At 49.0% G+C, this 21,391-nt stretch overlaps 1 protein-coding gene across 1 annotated transcript; it reads right to left on the bottom strand.

Annotated features, from left to right (window-relative positions):
* Positions 1-508: 508 nt before the first annotated feature.
* slc30a2 (solute carrier family 30 member 2) lies at positions 509-16,838 on the bottom strand. Its single transcript, XM_056581407.1, has 8 exons — positions 16,659-16,838; positions 10,960-11,165; positions 5,916-6,062; positions 5,441-5,594; positions 3,814-4,033; positions 1,701-1,806; positions 1,296-1,430; positions 509-654 (listed from the first exon to the last, which is right to left on the bottom strand). Exons 1-8 carry the CDS (start codon positions 16,739-16,741, stop codon positions 509-511), a joined length of 1,197 nt encoding a protein of 398 aa, XP_056437382.1. The 5' UTR covers positions 16,742-16,838.
* Between the last annotated feature and the right edge of the window lie 4,553 nt (positions 16,839-21,391).

A 21,391-nucleotide genomic window follows, 5' to 3' on the forward strand; every position in this document is an offset into this window, starting at 1 on the left:
GTGACAAAGAGCTTCTCATTCATTTCGCTTTGAATGAAGTTGATTTGTTACAGATAATGAAATGCACTTTTCTAGCCATTACCGGTTTTGTTTCATGAAAAAATCCCCTCTCCCTCTCCAAGTACTGATAGATAAATGAAAAAAGCTGACTTCCGTCCTTTACTAATATGTGGTATAGGTGTGTGAGGGACAATGTTTATTTTAAACACACAAACGTCCAAGACCAGGCGACCGACCCTGTGCCAGTGTAGTGGGGGCTGTAGTTGTGCTGCTTCAGACCACAGATTATTCTGATTATTGTTCAGACCAGGCAGTGTGTGTTCTGTGTGTGTGTGTGTGTGTGTGTGTGTGTGTGTGTGTGTGTGTGTGTGTGTGTGTGTGTGTGTGTGTGTGTGTGTGTGTGTGTGTGTGTGTGTGTGTGTGTGTGTGTGTGTGTGTGTGTGTGTGTGTGTGTGTGCTCAAACCAGGGTGTGTGTGTGTTTAGACCAGGCAGTGTGTGTGTGTGTGTTCAGGTGGTGGGGTCCTGGCAGTGGGCGCAGTGGTCCATGTCTGTGGAGTAGGGCTCCACCTGGATGGTGACGCTGGTGAAGCCGAACTTGGTCCTCAGCAGCTCTGTGGCCTCCGTCAGCACCAGGTGGGGGTCCGCCCCCTCGCCTGGGGAGGAGGGGCTACTGAGTTAATCTAATCCCTACAAACAGACGGCTCAAACCTATTGTAAAGGCCCTGGTGTGTCCAAACTCCTTGACTCATGGCTGGTCTGGGGGTCTACATCACATAGGTGGTCTTTTGGAAAGAGTTTACTTATGGAAAAAAAAGTAAACTCTAAAACTAACCCTAACCACTAAATGGGATTATTTTATTTATTTGCGAGGGCCTAAAGTGTAGTGACACATCATGTATGACTTTGCTGACTCAACCGACGTTGATGTAATTCGGTTGGATTTGCACTTTGTTTCAAATATTTCCAGCTTAGTACTGGTCTGTAAAATAACTATTTCCGATGTTACTCAATTCTCCTTAATAACTTGTTTTGAATGATAGCTCTGAGTCCAAAAGTAATTATAGTGGTGGTCCAAAAATCATCTAAAGGTAGAATGGGATGTGTGTAAACTGGAACGCCTTTCATTACTCTAGTGTATATATACTAGAGTAGTGCCTAGCCCATGTCTAGGGCAGGTGAGTAATGGTCTCTAGTGTGTATCCCATGTCAAGAACATGGTACCAGCAATATAGGTTGTATGAAATTGGAGAATAACATAAACCTCCCTCTGCCTTCAGAGCCTCCCTTTACTGACCTACGGCGAGGTGGACAGACACCAGGGAGCGGCCCAGAGTAAGGGCCCACAGATGGAGGCAGTGTGCAGCCTTTACAGCCTCCAGGGACAGCAGCACCTCCTTCACTGAGCTGAACTCAACCCCCTTGGGAGCCCCTAAGACCGAAACACAGAGCATTACCAACACGGCCATTGGATGGCAGCTTTACACACGAGGCCATTGGATGGCAGTTACACACAAGGTGATTGGATGGCAGCTTTTTACATGAGGCCTAAGATGTCAGCAAGGCCAGATTGAAAGCAAAACAAAAAAGGTTGGTTTGCAGTCCAGTTGTGATTTTGCCAAGCGTTTGGAGCTCTCTCTGGTGGTTCGGACGTGAGTGGGATGAGGAGGACAGTAATCGTGTATCTCTGGTCCAGTCTTACCCTCCATGAGGATCCTGAACACGTCCTTGAGGATGGTGAGGGTGGTCCCGAGGACGAAGACGGAGAACAGGAAGGTGCAGATTGGGTCTGCTATCTTATATTCAGGCTGAGGATATGGAGGAGAGGTGGATCTAGTCATGGTGAAGAGGAGCCGTACCACATACTGCCCTCTGACGCCACAAAACCTTCAACTGCTTTGGCTGTGCAGCGGAGCAGAAAGCCCAGGCACTGATAGGGGGTGTATGCTCTGATGAGGAGTGTGTGCTCTGATAAGGAGTGTGTGCTCTGATGAGGAGTGTGTGCTCTTATGAGGAGTGTGTGCTCTGATAGGGAGTGTGTGCTCTGATGAGGAGTGTGTGCTCTGATGAGGAGTGTGTGCTCTTATGAGGAGTGTGTGCTCTGATAGGGAGTGTGTGCTCTGATGAGGAGTGTGTGCTCTGATGAGGAGTGTGTGTCCGATAAGGAAAGTGTGTTCTGTTAAGGATTGCCTAATTGTCTAAATGTCTAATTTAAGAAGATTCAGTCACCTTACAAAGGACTCAGGAATTCACCATGAAAATGTACTGAACCCTCATACACAAGTTAAAAACATGGAACAGTAATAATAGATTTGAATAACAATAACAATTTGCATAGCAACAGAGAAAACAGATCAATAATTTCATACATCAGAAAAACCGCCAATTGTCCAAAGAGCTGTGTTTTTGGGGGGCCATATGATGAGCTCTTCAGTGTTTTTGGGGGGCCATATGATGAGCTCTTCAGTGTTTTTGGAGGGGCCATATGATGAGCTCTTCAGGGTTTTTGGGGGGCCATATGATGAGCTCTTCAGGGTTTTTGAGGGGCCATATGATGAGCTCTTCAGTGTTTTTGGGGGGCCATATGATGAGCTCTTCAGTGTTTTTGGGGGGCCATATGATGAGCTCTTCAGGGTTTTTGAGGGGCCATATGATGAGCTCTTCAGTGTTTTTGGGGGGCCATATGATGAGCTCTTCAGGGTTTGGTCGTCATTAAGGTCTCTACCACCTGTCATTCCAGAGCACGCACTTCAACACAGCTCGTCTTATTCCCAAATAATAAACACCGTTTTGAACCAGCCAGTCATAACATAATGTTCTCAGTTGTCAGGATGAAACTAATATCTCACATCATTTAAAACCAAATAATAACAGTTACGGCGAGCAGTAATGAAAGGAAGCCATTCAAAATATTTCATTACATTTAGGCAGGGCTCCCAGCGGAGACCCGAACAACGACGAAAAGGGAGATGATCAGTATCCTACTACACAGTCTGGTCCGTCCAGTCAACAGGTTCCTAGGTTTGTGTGGTAGGATATGAAAGAAGCCCTCCTATCATCACGGAACCAGAAAACTGAGGAAACGCTAGAATCATTTAACTTTAAGGGGCAAAACATCGCAGGTGCATTTGTGTTGTAATTACGTGATATTTCACCATTCATGGGAGACTTCTTATACAGGAGTGTGTTCTGAGTGTGTGTTCTGTAGGGAGTGTGTGCTCTGAGTGTGTGTTCTGAGCGTGTGTTCTGAGTGTATGTGTGTTCTGTAGGGAGTGTGTGCTCTGAGTGTGGGTTCTGAGAGTCTGTTCTGAGTGTGTGTTCTGGGTGTGTGCTCTGAGTGTGTGTTCTGAGAGTCTGTTCTGAGTGTGTGTGCTCTGAGTGTGTGTTCTGAGTGTCTGTTCTGAGTGTGTGTTCTGAGTGTGTGTTCTGAGTGTCTGTTCTGAGTGTGTGCTCTGAGTGTGTGTTCTGAGTGTCTGTTCTGAGTGTGTGTTCTGAGTGTGCGTTCTGAGTGTCTGTTTTGAGTGTGTGTTCTGAGTGTCTGTTCTGAGTGTGTGTTCTGAGTGTGTGCTCTAAGTGTGTGTTCTGTAAGGAGTGTGTATTCTGAGTGTGTGTTCTGAGTGTGTGCTCTAAGTGTGTGTTCTGTAGGGAGTGTGTATTCTGAGTGTGTGTTCTGAGTGTGTGCTCTAAGTGTGTGTTCTGTAGGGAGTGTGTGTTCTGAGTGTGTGTTCTGTTGGGGCAGCCTGGGGGGCAGAAAGGGATGTTGGTTACCGTGTTGTAAACAACAGGATGTGTATCGTGACAGAAGGACGACCTACCCGGAAGAAGATGACGAGGGCGGCAACCATGACCCCGACACTCTGCAGCAGATCCCCGACCACATGGATGAATGCTGCGCGCACACTGGTGTTGTCATGACCACCGAGCAGTGTGTGGGAGTGGCCGTGAGCTGTGGAACTCCCACCGCTGTCATCTAGCTGGTGGTAACCTTCTCCGTGGCCGTGGAAGGTAGTGGAGTGGTGCAGAATATAAGCCATGCTAGAATGACAACGATATGAAAGTCACCATGTCTCATCTCATCTCATCTTCGTCCGCTTATCCGGGGTCGGGTCGCGGGGTGAGCAGCTCAAGCAGGGGGCCCCAGACTTCCCTTTCCCGGGCCACATTGACCAGCTCTGACGGGGGGATCCCGAGGCGTTCCCAGGCCAGTGTTGAGATATAATCTCTCCACCTAGTCCTGGGTCTTCCCCGAGGTCTCCTCCCCACTGGACGTGCCTGAAACACCTCCCAAGGGAGGCGCCCAGTGGGCATCCTTGCCAGATGCCCGAACCACCTCAGCTGACTCCTTTCTAAGTAAAGGAGCAGCGGCTCTAATCCGAGTTCCTCACGGATGGCTGAGCTTCTCACCCTATCCCTAAGGGAGACGCCAGCCACCCTTCTGAGAAAACTCATCTTGGCCGCTTGTACCCGCGATCTCGTCCTTTTGGTCATCACCCAACCCTCATGACCATAGGTGAGGATAGGAACGAAGATCGACCGGTAGATCGAGAGCTTTGCCTTGCAGCTCAGCTCTCTTTTCGTAACAACGGTGCGGGAAAAACGAACGCAATACCGCCCCCGCTGCTCCGATTCTCCGGCCAATCTCACGCTCCATAGTACCCTCACTCGCGAACAAGACCCCGAGTTACTTGAACTCCTTCACTTGGGCTAAGGACTCATTTCCTACCCGGAGTAAGCAATCCACCGGTTTCCTGCTAAGAGTCATGGCCTCAGATTTAGCGGTGCTGATCCTCATCCCAGCCGCTTCACACTCGGCCGCCAGCCGATCCAGTGAGTGCTGAAGGTCACAGGCCGATGATCCAATGAGGACCACATCATCTGCAAAAAGCAGTGACGAGATCCTCAGACCACCGAACGGCAACCCCTCCCCACCACGACTACGCCTCGATATCCTGTCCATGTATATCACAAACAGGATTGGTGACAAGGCGCAGCCCTGGCGGAGACCAGCACCCACTGAGAACGAAACTGACTGGCTGCCGAGGACGCGAACACAGCTCTCGCTTTGGGAGTACAGAGATTGGATGGCCCTGAGGAGAGACCCCCTTACCCCATACTCCCGCAGCACCTCCCACAGTTTCTCCCGGGGGACCCGGTCATACGCCTTCTCCAGATCCACAAAACACATGTAGACCGGATGGGCATACTCCCAGGCCCCCTCCAGGATCCTTGCGAGAGTGAAACCGCATTGTTCCTCTTCAATTTGAGGTTTGACGATCGGCCGAACCCTCACAATGTCACAATGTAATAAACATAATTAATAGTTTGGGATACAAGTCATAATGTATTTAATACCTTTATATATTCAGGCAGAATCATACGATTCCAAGTACTGATGTTTAGAACCCCCTAGACCAGCACTAAGAGTACTCCCTGAGGCCTCACAAGATGTTGACGATGACGGCGCCGCCAGAGGTTAGCAGCATCACGTGGCCGTTGATCTCGTAGTCGTTGCGTATGATCCTCTCGATGGCGAGGTACACCAGGACTCCCGTCACGATCCAGATGGACATGACGGACACCAGGGCCCCCAGGATCTCTGACAACAGGATGAAGAAGCAGAACCTCATGTTGTTTAGCAATGGGGAAGGAACTGGGTCCATAAACTAACGGATGAAGATAGACCACAGCTCCTCAGAATTTGAGACTCTAAGCCTCGTAGGTCACCAAATCACTGATAATAATGAGGGCGGTAGGCCATGTTTGGTCTCTCTTGTGGGGGTCACCTGCTTTTGCTATTCGTAATGAGGCTCAGTTGGATGCGGGGCTCGACCTCGTTGTCTACCGTAGCTCATTTCATTCTTAGTTTCAACGTGTAGGAGTCGATAATACTGAATAAAAAGAAAACTGGTTCCTGAACCTGATCTGTGCCAGCCGAAGCTCATGGTCTTTGTGGGAGGTCTGGACGAGATCCACAGGGAGAACAGGCTGACCATCATGCTCCCCAGGTCCGTCAGCAGGTGGGCGGCGTCTGTCATGATGGCCAGGCTGTGGGCCAGGTAACCTCCTGAAGGACAGGAACACATCAGTACAACAGTCTTAACCTCCTGGAGGAACACATCAGTACAACAGTCTTAACCTCCTGGAGGAACACATCAGTACAACAGTCTTAACCTTGTGGAGGAACACATCAGTACAAAAGTCTTAACCTTGTGGAGGAACACATCAGTACAACAGTCTTAACCTCCTGGAGGAACACATCAGTACAACAGTCTTAACCTCCTGGAGGAACACATCAGTACCACAGTCTTAACCTCCTGGAGGAACACATCAGTACAACAGTCTTAACCTCCTGGAGGAACACATCAGTACAACAGTCTTAACCTCCTGGAGGAACACATCAGTACCACAGTCTTAACCTTGTGGAGGAACACATCAGTACAACAGTCTTAACCTCCTGGAGGAACACATCAGTACAACAGTCTTAACCTCCTGGAGGAACACATCAGTACCACAGTCTTAACCTCCTGGAGGAACACATCAGTACAACAGTCTTAACCTTGTGGAGGAACACATCAGTACAACAGTCTTAACCTCCTGGAGGAACACATCAGTACAACAGTCTTAACCTCCTGGAGGAACACATCAGTACAACAGTCTTAACCTCCTGGAGGAACACATCAGTACAACAGTCTTAACCTCCTGGAGGAACACATCAGTACAACAGTCTTAACCTCCTGGAGGAACACATCAGTACAACTGTCTTAACCTCCTGGAGGAACACATCAGTACAACAGTCTATCCTGGAGGAACACATCAGTACCACAGTCTTAACCTCCTGGAGGAAAACATCAGTACAACAGTCTTAACCTCCTGGAGGAACACATCAGTACAACAGTCCTATTCTTCTTAAATGCTGCATTGGGGTGCACCAATTTAAAAAATCACACATCAGCAACTGATACCAATATTTATTGTGTTTTGTTTGTTGTTGTTTATAGTATTTATAATTGGTCGTTTTTTTAATTGTTTATCTTTAAAATGTGTTAACTGTTGACCACCAAACTTCCCGTATGGGTTTATTGATGTGAGAAGACCGTATCCTTTTACAAAATGTATTTCAATCATCTCAATGCTTTTGTATCTTCGCTTTGAAAGCAACATATAGGCAAACTGAGACTGCCTTCCTCCTCCTGTGACACTAGGGTTGAGATTCAAAGGGAACATAGAAACCAAACGCTGGCCAAATGGGCCCTCTATGGGTAAAAAAGGTTTTAAAAAGTCAATTTTTGGCCACCGAAAACGTTGGATCCGTCTGGACGGTTGGCCAAAACGCACCAGACTTATGCGTTTTCACAAAAAAAGCGGGGCCTAAGTGTGAGTATTTTAAAACATTGGTTATTCTTCTTACAGGGTCCTGCAGCTGTGTCTACTACTCTTTGGGGGGTGTCTACTACATCTCATCTCATCTCATTTTCGTCCGCTTATCCGGGGTCGGGTCGCGGGGGGCAGAGGCGCTGCATCCCATTAGGCATACCAGGCAATTGCCTGGGGCCCCGCAATTGCTTGGGGCCCCGGGCCACTACTAGGGGGCCCCCTAGAGCCAAAAAATAAATAAATTGCTCCATACCCCCCCCCCCCCCCCCCCCCCCCCCTCCGTCAACAATCGCTCCATACCCCCCCCCCCTCCTCATCCCAGCCGCTTCACACTCGGCCGCCAGCCGATCCAGTGAGTGCTGAAGGTCACAGGCCGATGATCCAATGAGGACCACATCATCTGCAAAAAGCAGTGACGAGATCCTCAGACCACCGAACTGCAACCCCTCCCCACCACGACTACGCCTCGATATCCTGTCCATGTATATCACAAACAGGATTGGTGACAAGGCGCAGCCCTGGCGGACACCAGCACCCACTGAGGACGAAACTGACTGGCTGCCGAGGACGCGAACACAGCTCTCGCTTTGGGAGTACAGGGATTGGATGGCCCTGAGGATAGACCCCCTTACCCCATACTCCCGCAGCACCACAGTTTCTCCCGGGGGACCCGGTCATACGCCTTCTCCAGATCCACAAAACACATGTAGACCGGATGGGCATACTCCCAGGCGCCCTCCAGGATCCTTGCGAGAGTGAAGAGCTGGTCCGTAGTTCCACGTCCGGGGCGAAAACCGCATTGTTCCTCTTCAATCTGATGTTCGACGATCGGCCGAACCCTCCTTTCCAGCACCTTGGAGTAGACTTTACCAGGGAGGCTGAGAAGTGTGATACCCCGGTAATTAGCACACACTCTCTGGTCCCCCTTTTTGAACAGGGGAACCACCACCCCGGTTTGCCACTCCTTTGGCACTGTACCCGACTCCCACGCGATGTTGAATAGGCGTGTCAACCATGACAGCCCCTCAACACCCAGAGCCTTTAGCATTTCTGGCTGGATCTCATCAATCCCTGGGGCTTTGCCACTGCGGAGATGTTTGACTACCTCAGTGACCTCCACCAGGGAAATCGACGACAAAACACCATCAACCTCGAGCTCTGCCTCCAACATAGAGGGCGTGTTATTCGGATTCAGGAGTTCCTCAAAGTGTTCCTTCCAACGTCCGACGACCTCCTCAGTTGAGGTCAACAGAGTCCCATCCTTACTGTACACAGCTTGGATGGTTCCCCGTTTCCCCCTCCTGAGGTGCCGGATAGTCTTCCAGAAACACTTTGGTGCCGACCGAAAGTCCTTCTCCATGGCCTCTCCGAACTTCTCCCACACCCGCTGCTTAGCCTCCGACACGGCAGCAGCTGCAGCCCTTCGGGCCTGTCGGTACCCTGCAACCGAGTCAGGAGTCCTCCAGGATATCATATCCCGGAAGGCCTCCTTCTTCAATCGGACGGCTTCCCTGACCACCGGTGTCCACCACGGTGTCCGAGGGTTACCGCCCCTTGAGGAGCCTAAGACCCTGAGGCCACAGCTAGCCACCGCAGCTTCAGCAATGGAGGCTTTGAAAACCGCCCACTCCGGCTCAATGCCCCCAACCTCCACAGAAATGCCAGAAAAACTCCGCCGGAGGTGTGAGTTGAAGATACCTAGGACGGGGGCCTCCTCCAGACGTTCCCAGTTCACCCGCACTACTCGTTTGGGCTTACCAGGTCTATCCTGGAATTTCCCCCATTCCCTGATCCAACTCACAACCAGATGGTGGTCGGTTGACAGTTCTGCCCCTCTCTTTACCCGAGTGTCCAAAACATGCGGCCTCAGATCAGATGACACGATCACAAAATCGATCATTGATCTTCGGCCTAGGGTACTCTGGTACCAGGTACACTTATGAGCACCCTTATGTTCGAACATGGTGTTTGTTATGGATAATCCATGACTAGCACAGAAGTCCAATAACAAACGACCGCTCGGGTTTAGATCAGGGAGGCCGTTCCTCCCCACCACGCCTCTCCAGGTGTCTCCATCGTTGCCCACGTGGGCGTTGAAGTCACCCAGCAGAACTACGGAGTCCCCTACTGGAGCCCCATACAGGACTCCATTCAGGGTCTCCAAAAAGGCTGAGTACTCTGAGCTGCTGTTTGGTGCATACGCACAAACAACAGTCAGAGTTTTCCCCCCTACAACCCTTAGGCGCAGGGAGGCGACCCTCTCGTCTACCGGGGTAAACTCCAACACCGCGGCGCTCAGCCGGGGATTTATGAGTATCCCCACACCCGCCCGGCGCCTCACGCCCTTGGCAACTCCGGAGAAGAATAGAGTCCAACCCTTATCCAGGAGTATGGTACCAGAGCTGAGACTGTGCGTGGAGGTAAGCCCCACCAGATCTAACTGATAGCGCTCCACCTCCCTCACAAGCTCCGGTTCCTTTCCCCACAGCGAGGTGACGTTCCACGTCCCCAGAGCCAGCTTCTGCCGCCCGGGTCTGGTCCGTCGAGACCCCTGACCTTCGCTGCCACCCATGTGGCTGCGCACCCGACCCCAACGGGTCTTCCCACGGGTGGTGGGCCCATGTCTACTACATGTCAAGTTAAAAAGGCTGGTGTCATGGTGCCTCGAGCCCAGAGATCTGGTATAGAGGGAGAACAGAAGAGGCCCCAGGACAGAGCCTTGAGGGACACCAGTTTCAAGCGTGCACGGTTTGGACAAGGAGCCATTCCATGTCACTTGATAGGTGCGGTTCATCAGGTAGGATACGAACCAGGAAAGAGCAGATTCAGCGATTCCAAGTTCGGCAAGAGTGGCAAGGAGGATCTGGTGGATCACCGTGTCAAATGCTGCGGACAGGTTGAGGAGAATGAGAACCGATGAGGGGGACGAGGCTCTGGCAGAACGGAGGAACTCAGTCACTGCGAGGAGAGCCGTCTCAGTGGAGTGTGCCTTCTTAAAGCCTGACTGGTGAGGGTCAAGCAGGTTGTTGGGTGAGAGATAGGAGGACAGTTGGTTAGCAACGGCACGTTCCAGTGTTTTAGAGAGGCATGAAAGAAGAGATACCGGTCTGTAGTTCTGGATGTCGGTGGTATTAAGAGTTGGTTTTTTGAGGAGAGGCTTTATTCTGGCAATCTTGAAAGACGCTGGAACAATGCCTGAAGTGAGGGAGGAGTTGATAAGTGAGGTGAGAAATGGCAGGATGTCGCTTGAGACATCCTGGAGGAGAGAGGAGGGGATAGCGTCAAGGGGGCAGGTGGTGGCATGGTTAGATTAGATTTATATCCTGCAGTAACACTGCAGGATATAAATACTGTTTATATATATATATATATATTGTGGTCATATCAGGGTCAACATGACACATTGATAACAATAAATATCTAAACAATAATTACCCAGAAGACATGAATAAACAGCCCTTTCTGGATATTAAGTACAGCATGGTTACCAGGTCTATCCCTTCCTATACCATCATAAGAGTCATCTGAGAGCATCAGTATTAATCACATTCTGGGTGACGTATTTTTGCTGTCTGTAAAGCTCTCACCTATGACCTCTCCGATCATGAAGACCAGGCACACAGCGGAGGCTATACAGAGCTTCTTCACGGCCAGTACCTTGTCCCCCCTCTCCTCAGACTCCATGGCCTTGTTGCCATGGCAATGTAAACCAACTGGTCTCTGGAGCTCGACGGTGCCGGCCATCCCTCCATTCTGGGTACTAGGGTGTACCCCTTTGGAGTCTGGAAACGTGCTACAAGGGACGAAATGAGAATGGATGATATTAGACGATGTTCAGTCTTCAAAGGCAGGACCAAGCGATGGAGGCCCAGTGGATTGCACTGCTGCCTAACAGCCACCGTTTGTAGGGTTCAACCCAGCTGACACCAACAACAAAACAAACAATATGGATTTAGAAAAGGTAACCATTAAAGAGGAAATTAATTCTAAACTGTTTTTGGGGGGGTGGGGTTAAATGTGGTTATATGTATTTTATGATCGTCAACACAGTACTTCTTTTCCATTTGTTCAGTGTTGATAAAATACAACCTTCCTTAAAGGTTGGGTATGGGATTTGCGAAATGCCAGCAGATTTTGAAAACACACAACTCAAATGGTCCTAAAATGGTCCTACAAATGGTCCTAAAATCCTACCCCCTCTCCTTCAACGCTGACTCTGACTCCACCCATTCCAAGTACATGGACGCGCAATCATGCACGAGCAAACAGAGAGCGAGTCATTTGCTAGTTAGCTAGCTCCAGTAGCTACCGCAGGATAACAACAAACAGAAGCTTGCTCTGGGTCACAAGGTTTGAGTACGTGCACGAAGGGGTCGCGCGCGGGGGAGGGGGACTGCAGTACGACCGTTTGATTGACGTACTTACTGTCCAATGCAACTCGGTGGCTCTGGAAATCATTGGCTGGAGTTTTTCGAGCCCTGCCCGTTCCACAGATGATTGACTTGTTTCATTTTCATGTCAGTACTTCTAACTCAGTGGCTGTAAGTGGGTTATGATAAGGATTTCAAGTAATTTTGCAAAAATGGCCAAAAAAGCGAATTCCATACCCAACCTTTAAGAGAAAGAGAAAAACTGCAAACACATTTTTTTTATATCTGATAGTCTTTGAATGTGTGTTCCCCTTAAGAAGAGAATATGATTCTCACTGCGTCCTGCGTATTGTGTAGGCTTGGAGGCTTGTGAGCCCATCCCCTGACACTGCAGTAGTGCTTAAGCCTGATCAATGTAACCAATGTACTGAGGAGATCGCTGACCGGGAGGTTCTCCCAACGTGCACAGGTGCGTGGACGGTGCACACACAACAGCACGCTGAAACACAACACACACGGTGCCATACGATAGGGCTCGTGTGCAGTGAGGACGACAATTGGAGATGCGGTTAATGAGGTGGAAAAAGATCATTCATCCCCCCCTCAGAGGAGATAACCACTGCTGAGCACCTATTCCATTACACGTAACACGCACCCACACACACATTCATACACACACATGCATGCACACACACCATACACACACACACATTCATACACACACATGCATGCACACACCACACACACACACACACACACACACACACACACACACACACACACACACACACACACACACACACGCAAGCACACATTCATACACACACGTGCATGTACACACATACACACATGCACGCAGACACACACACATGCACACTGCCAGACATGCTGTGCATGTGTGTGTGGGTGTGTGAGCATATCTGGCAGTGTGCGTGCATGTGTGTACATACATGCAAAGTAGACACAGATAAACTCATCAAGCCAGACCCGCACCCACCCACACATGCTCTCACACAAATACACACACACACACACACACTGAAGCCAGCATGCGTGCATACACTTCACACAATTGCAAACCCAGACATACATACACAAAGACACACATAAACAAACACACACACACACACAAAATACTCAAACCGTACTGTTTAAGATGGATTAATTTATTGAGGATGTATTTATGATATATTTGTAATCATGCAATGTCATCCTAAATGTTAAATATTTTTATAGTTTAACATAACAATACTCCCTACTACGCCTTATATGCTTGAATATAATGAGCTTTGTATGATATAATAATGTTGCAGTGTCAGTTTAGTGATGAGAGAGCTTAAAGTCGGTCATTATGTTAAACCAATAACCTGGACAGTGCGTAAAGTCAATGTAAAAGGTCTGCGTCACAGAGAATGGACTCCAGGATCCCAGTGGACTAACAGCTGTCACCCACTGTACCAACAACCGCGCTGCATGCTCCCAGTATTCCCATTAACCAAACTGTAACTAACAAGGGATGTTCATTAAGAAATTATGTGTTGTATGGGTATTTCAGTTCTCTAAACAGAGAGACATATTGAATGAGACAGCTTTTTGGTTGGTTTACGGATTATATTAATACTCCAATAGTTTTTCCATGTGATACAGCCCTACCACAATTAACCATAACCATATATTTATTCAACCTCAGGAAAAGAGTCCAGGAACTACATCGGCAAATAATTTGTACCTTTTTTTTCTATTGTAATGTTTTTATCTAAATATCCCACAAGTACAGCCTGACACTATGCACTGGCCTCTCAGGGACCTGCAGTATCTCGTCTCTATGGAATGATGGGGTGTGTGTGTGTGTGTGTGTGTGTGTGTGTGTGTGTGTGTGTGTGTGTGTGTGTGTGTGTGTGTGTGTGTGTGTGTGTGTGTGTGTGTGTGTGTGTGTGTGTGTGTGTGTGTGTGTGGGGGGGGGGGGGGGGTGTGTGGGGGGGGGTGTGTGTGTGTGTGTGTGTGTGTGTGGGGGGGGGGGGGGGGTATGAATCTGGCCAGCCATCCCTCGCAGGATCTTATCAGACCAGGTCAAGCATGCTATGAGCGTCTCTCTCTGATTGAGTCAATCAAAAGAATGAGAATCATTTAATGTCCCGGTATTGTAACAGGCCGAGAGGTTATCTGGAGCACGCATGCAAAATATTGAATATAAAAATATAATAATATAATATAATACTGATTACCATCAGTGATATTGAAAGACGAGATATCAGTGATATTTTATAGTATAATACTGATGCAGTATTACAATCACTGTGATGTATAATATAATACTGATGTAGTATTACCATCAGTGATGTGTATGATATAATACTGATGTAGTATGTAGTATATATATATATCCCTTTTGTTTGATTGTCTGTAATGTAAAAAACGGATCAATTATTATTATTATTATTATTTTTTTTATTATATCCATTAGTGATGTGTATGATATAATACTGAAGTAGTGATATGTATGATATATGTAGTATTACCATGACACTGATGTTGTATAATATAATACTGTTTGACATTCAAATTGATTGGCAATGCAGGGTACTGCTTTGTATCTTCTGATATCATATCAATATGTATAACATTAAGCAAGAGGAAAGTCCCTGTACGGTTTTCAGGAAGTTCTAACATTATGTTGAAGAGGATGACCCACTAATATGACACTGAATTCGAGATTCGACAAATTGGAGAAGGCGGGTGAACTATATGTATGCCAATAAGTGACAGAAAAGAACAACGAATATGCAAGGCCTGACACGAGGCCGTCACGGGCCTTTGCAGTAGAGACGCTAGACTAACCACAGTCCCCATATCAGCTACTGCGGTAGAGGCTGCAGTCCCGCCGTCACGGGGACATTGGTACCGAGGTGACGCCGCCAAGCGCGCACACACACACACACACACACACACACACACACACACACACACACACACACACACACACACACACACACACACACACACACACACACACACACACATATACATAGCCTATATATATATGCTATGTATATGTGTGTGTGTGTGTGTGTGTGTGTGTGTGTGTGTGTGTGTGTGTGTGTGTGTGTGTGTGTGTGTGTGTGTGTGTGTGTGTGTGTGTGTGTGTGTGTGTGTGTTCATGCAGAAAGGTGGGTTTCTGCAGATTCTTCTTCAATTCGACTGTCCGCTTACATGTGTTGGACGACGCAGGAGAAGTTATCCTTGGTTTGGACCGTCCTCCCGTAACATTATGTTGAAGAGGATGACCCACTAATATCATCAGTGATGTGGACAGTCGAATTGAAGAAGAATCTGCAGAAACCCACCTTTCTGCATGAACACACACACACACATATACATAGCATATATATATATATATATATATACATATATAGATACATGCGCAAGGGATTCGGAAAGGGGTCTTTCCTATCTGTTTGGACCTTTCGGGGGCCTCCTGGGTCCTTTGGGTTGGGAAACTAATCGGGGTTCATTGGTTAGAGTTGATTGACGTTGGGGTGTATTTGTGAATCTTGTGTTCATGTTGCGTTCTTTGCACCATTACTGAAAGTTTTACGGTTGTTGAACGGTTTGCGTGTGTTTTATTGTATACCGGTTGGTGTTCATAAAGGCAGCCAGTAGCCTAGGTAGTCGTGCGGTGTGGGCGCGGAACATGCAGTGAATTGCTGAACTTGGGCTCCCGTCTCGTCCTTCCTGTGCTGCTCGTCAATTTATATATATATATATATATATATATATATATATATATATATATATATATATGTCTAATATATAGCCTATAAAATTGTTCCTCTTGTTTGTTGAACATACTGCAAAATAAAGATAATGTGTTTTTATTTATATTGAAATATCTATTTTATTTGCTAAGTCAAATATCTATTGACCTGGGCAGGGCTAGATAAGAGCTAATTAAAAGAGGTGATAAAGGCCGTATAGACCACATGAAACCTGTCTCTTCATCCTGAACGCCTGTCCTCGGGGAAATGGGCTAATGACACATCACGAGCTGCTTCTCACTGGAGTCCTCCGCTCCATCCGTCCCCCGCGCTCCACAGAGCAGCAGAGCGTGGACCTCATTTGCCGCTTCGCCCTGCACCACAACCCGCCGCCTAGAGGCCGCTCCCCTGGCTGAGGCTCACATAAAGCCACCATTACCTTTACACTTGAACCACTCATGGGATTCGTGCCAGTGTATTTATTTAAATCGTCGTAGGCCTACTTCCACTTTTAATTGTCCTCACATGTCCTCTGAAATCAGAGGGTTTCGGGGGAAATTCTATATTAAAATGTAATACATGGATGGGCCCGCATTCTCTTTAGAGCAGCTGTGGCAGCTTATGTCGTAGGCTACGAGTCCTTCTATTTCTTCCACACATACCAATACATATACATTAAATCGATCAATATGCAACAAACCAACTGTAAATTAAGCACTGTAAATGCACTGTGTCTTTGCACTACTTTTGTGTTTATTGAAGTCTCAGGTGACTTTTCTTGTGCTTCTCTTACAAATTGTATTCATTTTATATGATGCATTGTTGAAGGGTGTCTGATGCTCAAGCATTTCATTAATGTTGCTTTAATTGGTTTTGAATATGACAAATAAACCGTCTTGAGAAACAGCCACATCCTTGTTTAAAAATCATGCATCTTCAAATCAATGCATTGTAATTGACTACCGTTAACAAAAAAGCTTGGGAACCCCTGGTTTAGAGCTATTGCTGATGCACGGAGCAGGCAGATCATGCCAGGTCTTTAAATGCAACACCGAGAGAAATATATTTAATCAAACACCTTCAGAACACGAATACGCATGCAACACAGACTGGAGCTTTATCTTGGTTAACACAATTATGAAACATGCTTTCATATCTCACCCCTTCGATTTCAATGAATCCATTTGAGCATTTTTGTCATGAATGAGTTGCGATTTCTCCGTTTTTGTCCGGTTATTATCCATTCTTCCAGAGGGAGTCCGTTCTCTTTCTAATGAAGGTGGGTTTCTGCAGATTCTTCTTCAATTCGACTGTCCGCTTACATGTGTTGGACGACGCAGGAGAAGTTATCCTTGGTTTGGACCGTCCTCCCGTACGTGTCTCCCTTAAGGTGCGAGGCTGATGCAGGGGCGGGTCCAGACCCGGGACGTGTCTCCCATGAGGTGTGAGGCTGATTGAGGGGCGGACCCGGGACGTGTCTCCCCTGAGGTGTGAGGCTGATTGAGGGGCGGGCTTCATACCCGGGACGTGTCTCCCCTGTGTGTGAGGCTGATTGAGGGGTGGGCTCCGGGCTCCAGACCCGCACTTGTGTCCCCTGCCGCTTGAGGCTGACTGAGGGGCAGGTTGGACCATGATACAGAGCACGCTCCACTACAGAAGCAAGGGGTAAAAACTAAGATAAGCTTTTCAAACAAATTCATAATTCCTTCCTCTTTGAGCCTGTCCAATTTGCCTTGAACCTTCGCCTTTACGTATGATGGGCATTATTAAAATGACATGTTGGAATAACAATTTAAATAATAGTTGGTATTGTGGCGAGCAGCGCGAGAAGGACGAGACGGGAGCCCAGGTTCAAATGGCGGCACAACTCTCGTGCCTCAATACACCGCACGACCCCGAGAGCTGCCTTTATTCAAACACACAACAGAAAACACGGCACACCTGACCAACACACACAAAACTCTCACTAATGGTCCCGATCACACTACACACCACAATTAACACACAAACAAGTTATCTAAAGACAATAAAACCCCTTTTCCCCAAACAACATTATGAATACCCCATTACCCAGACTCCCCGGGGGGTAGGACTCGCCACACAGCCCCCACCTTAGGGGTCAGACGTCCCGACGACCCCAACACCCACTGCACAGTCCCGAGTGTTCAGGGGGCCGGCGCCGCCGCCTTGGCCCCTGCCAGTAGCGGCCCCGTTGCGGTGCAGCCTTCCCCTTGGGTTGGGACGCCCGTCTCCAATTGTCTGCAGAGGTCCTGGGGGTGTGGTCGGGGACCACCTCCATTGGGGCCCCCACCAGGTTCTGCTGTAGGGGGCCTCTGGGGCGCCGTTCGGGCACCCCATCCTTCGCCGCCCTCCGACGTCTGGCCTTCCGGCGGCCACGCCGGCGGCTGCGACGAGGATGAGTGGCACGCTGCCCCGTCCACCCGCAGTCCTCGACCAGCCCCAGCTGCCGACACTGCGCAAGGGAAGCCTCAGCCGTCTCGGTGGCAGGAAGGGTGGCCGTCCGGATCCGGCCCTTCCGCTGCCTGGACTTGACCTCCACATTCTTTGTGCCGGGGGCGGCCGCTGCCCCAGCCGCGTCCATGGATGCACGGCGGCAGAGCTCCTCCTCAGCCCGTTCCGCCTGGTCCAGAGCCGCATCGAGGGTATGGGGCTCGGTGAGGGAGACATGCTGCCCCAGACTCTCCGGCTGCAGTCCCCGCAGGAAAGCGTGGAGCGCCAGGGCCTCCCGTGTAGCCGCGGAGAATTCCGGGTAGCTGCGTCGGGTCAAGAGCTGGACGTCAGCAGCGTAGACGCCCAGGCTCTCCTCCTCCCTGCGGCGGTGAGAAGCCAGCAACTGCTTGCTCTCGTTGCGGGAGACCCGTTCACCCAACCGCCTCTCCAGTGCTCGGATCAGGGCCTGAAGGTCTCGCTGGTCCGCTTGGTCCAGGTCAAGCAGCACCCTTGCTGCCGTCCCCTCCAACGCCAGAGCCAGGTGGACAACCGCCTCCTCGGCACCCCAGCCGTTGTGCCACGCCGCCAGCCGGAACTGGGCCAGGTATGTTTTTTTCTTCAGTAAGTTGTTGTACTAACTTTTTTTCGTGTTTTTTGTCCGTGTGTCTCATTCTTGGGACAATTTTTCCGACCGCGTCTCCGTCGGGGCGCAACAATGCGGCGTATCTATTGTTTACACCCGAGATCAGCTGTTGTCGCTACAACCATCGGCGCTGATGCGGGAGAGACCTGAAATCCCCAGAGAACTGAGGAGGAAGTACAGGGGATGTAAGGCTGGACGTAAACACAGAGAAAAGAAGCGGAGATATAAACCATCTCTCCCTTCCATCACCATGGGGAATGTGAGGTCGCTGGCTAATAAGACGGACGAGCAATCACATCACTCTGGCTGCAACACTGCCCACTTTCAAGCAGTTTGTGGACTGTCCTACCAGCGAAAACAAGACACTGGACCTGTTGTATGCAAATGTTAAGGATGCTTACAGCTCCACTGCCCTTCCTCCTCTTGGAAAATCAGACCACAACCTCATCCACATGCAGCCCCTGTATAAGCCCCAAGTCCAGCGGCTACCTGTGACCACCAGGACAGTGAGAGGATGGTCACAGGAGACCGATGAAGCTTTGCAGGGCTGCTTTGAACTAACAGACTGGGAGTTGCTCTGTGATTCGCATGGAGAGGACCTTGATGATCTCACGGACTGCATAACAGGGTACATCAACTTCTGTGTGGACAGTGTTGTTCCTACAGTGACTGTACGCTGTTTCCCCAATAACAAGCCGTGGGTCACCAGAGACATCAAGGTCCTGCTGAATGAGAAGAAGAGGGCCTTCAGAGATAGGGACAGGGAGCAGATGAGGCGGGTACAGAGGAAGCTTAAGGAGAGGATCCAACAGGGTAAGGACAGCTACAGGAAGAAGCTGGAGCGCAAACTCCAGCAGAACAACCTGAAGGACAAGTGGAGCGGCATGAGGAGCATCACTGGCTACAAACCATCGGGCAGCCAAACAATAGGAGGTGGTACTGAACGAGCCAACGAGTTGAACCTGTTTTTCAATAGGTTTGATGAGCGGGCTCCGAACTACCCCTCCCCCAGCTCCTCTACAACCATCCACCTCCAAACCTCCAGCCCTGCTGCCCACCCTCCATTCCTTCCTGACTACGCCCTACCTGTTCTCTCCCCCCCACCATCACCTCTCCCCACCCCCTTCAACACACACGGCAGACAGACCTTCACTGCAGAGCAGGTGAGGAAGGAGCTGTGCAGACTCCGCCCAGGCAAGGCAGCAGGACCCGACGATGTCAGCCCAAGGGTCCTCAAAACATGTGCAACCCAGCTGAGTGGAGTTCTGCAGCACATCTTCAACCTGAGCCTGAGTCTAGAGAGGGTCCCTGTACTGTGGAAGACATCCTGCCTGGTACCTGTACCAGGCAGGATGTCTGAAAAAAATAAATAATAATAATAAAAAATAAAAAAATCGGTTGTAATCGGCGTCTTTTTGGCAGATGTTGATTATTTTCAAAAAGGCTATAATCGGCCGATTAAGTCGGCAGGCCGATGAATCGGTCGGGCCCTAGTCAGCAGCACTGGGGAACTAGTCAGCAGCACTAGGGAACTGTTCTTTCCCCCTTTCTGTTCTCCCTGTACACCTCAGACTTTCAGTTCCTCTCTGAGTCCTGCCACCTGCAGAAGTTTGCGGACGACTCTGCAATTGTTGGCTGTGTTAGTGAGGGGAAGGAGGAGGAGTACAGGAGCGTTGTGGACTCCTTTATCGAGTGGCGCGCAAATAACCATCTGCTTATCAACCCCACCAAGACTAAGGAGCTGGTGGTGGATTTCCGCAGGAGGAAATCTGCACCTACACCCATCTCCATCAACGGTGTGACTGTGGATGTTGTCCAGGATTACAAATACCTTGGAGTATACCTGGATAACAAACTGGACTGGGCCAAGAACACCGAGGCTGTTTACAAGAAGGGCCAGAGTCGACTCTATTTCCTGAGGAATCTCCGGTCATTCAAAGTATGTAACATCATGCTGAGGATGTTCTACCAGTCGATGATAGCCAGTGCCATCTTTTTTGCAGTTGTGTGCTGGGGTAGCAGGCTGAGGGCAGCAGATGCCAGGAAGATCAGTAGGATCATCAGGAAGGCTGGCTCCATCCTGGGGGTCCAGCTGGACTCTTTGGTGGTGGTGTCTGAGAGGAGGATGCTGTGTATACTGCACAATATCCTGGTCAACAATGCTCACCCTCTCCACCAGGTGCTGACCTCGAGCAGAAGCACCTTCAGCAACAGACTCATCCTCCCCCGGTGTAACACAGAACGCCAGAGGAAGTCTTTTCTTCCTGTGGCCATCAGACTGTTTAACGCATCTACCTCCGGCTGCAGAAGGGACTGTGGAGACACTATGCCCTGAGACCAATGTCACTTTATTTATTTTTTTATTTTTACTTTATTTTAATTTTTTTACCCAATTTATTTTTTTATTTTTACCCAATTTTCACTTCATCACTTTAGTTAATTTATGCTGCCAACAATTGCTGCTATAATATTTATCACTTTACCACTATTACCACTAATACCACTTTCCAATCGCTCCTTTTCACTTATTTAGTTTGTACTTATTTTATTTCCATCTATTTTCTATTTCTCGTGTATAGATCTATTTTATCTATAGACCGTTGGCTTGTGTCGATACGTCAAGTGTCGATACGTCATCTGTAAGCGCAGGACCCCGAGTCGATCTGGCAGCCGAGTCAATGAGGTGGGTCTGTCTGCGTCCTGCAAGACGGAGGCGTAACTTGTAGTAGGAGGCGTAACATGTAGTCGGAGGAGGCGTAACTTGCACTAGGAGGCGTAACATGTAGTCGGAGGCGTAACA

The sequence above is a fragment of the Gadus chalcogrammus genome, chromosome 21, assembly GCF_026213295.1.
Source record: "Gadus chalcogrammus isolate NIFS_2021 chromosome 21, NIFS_Gcha_1.0, whole genome shotgun sequence".
NCBI lineage: Eukaryota > Metazoa > Chordata > Actinopteri > Gadiformes > Gadidae > Gadus > Gadus chalcogrammus.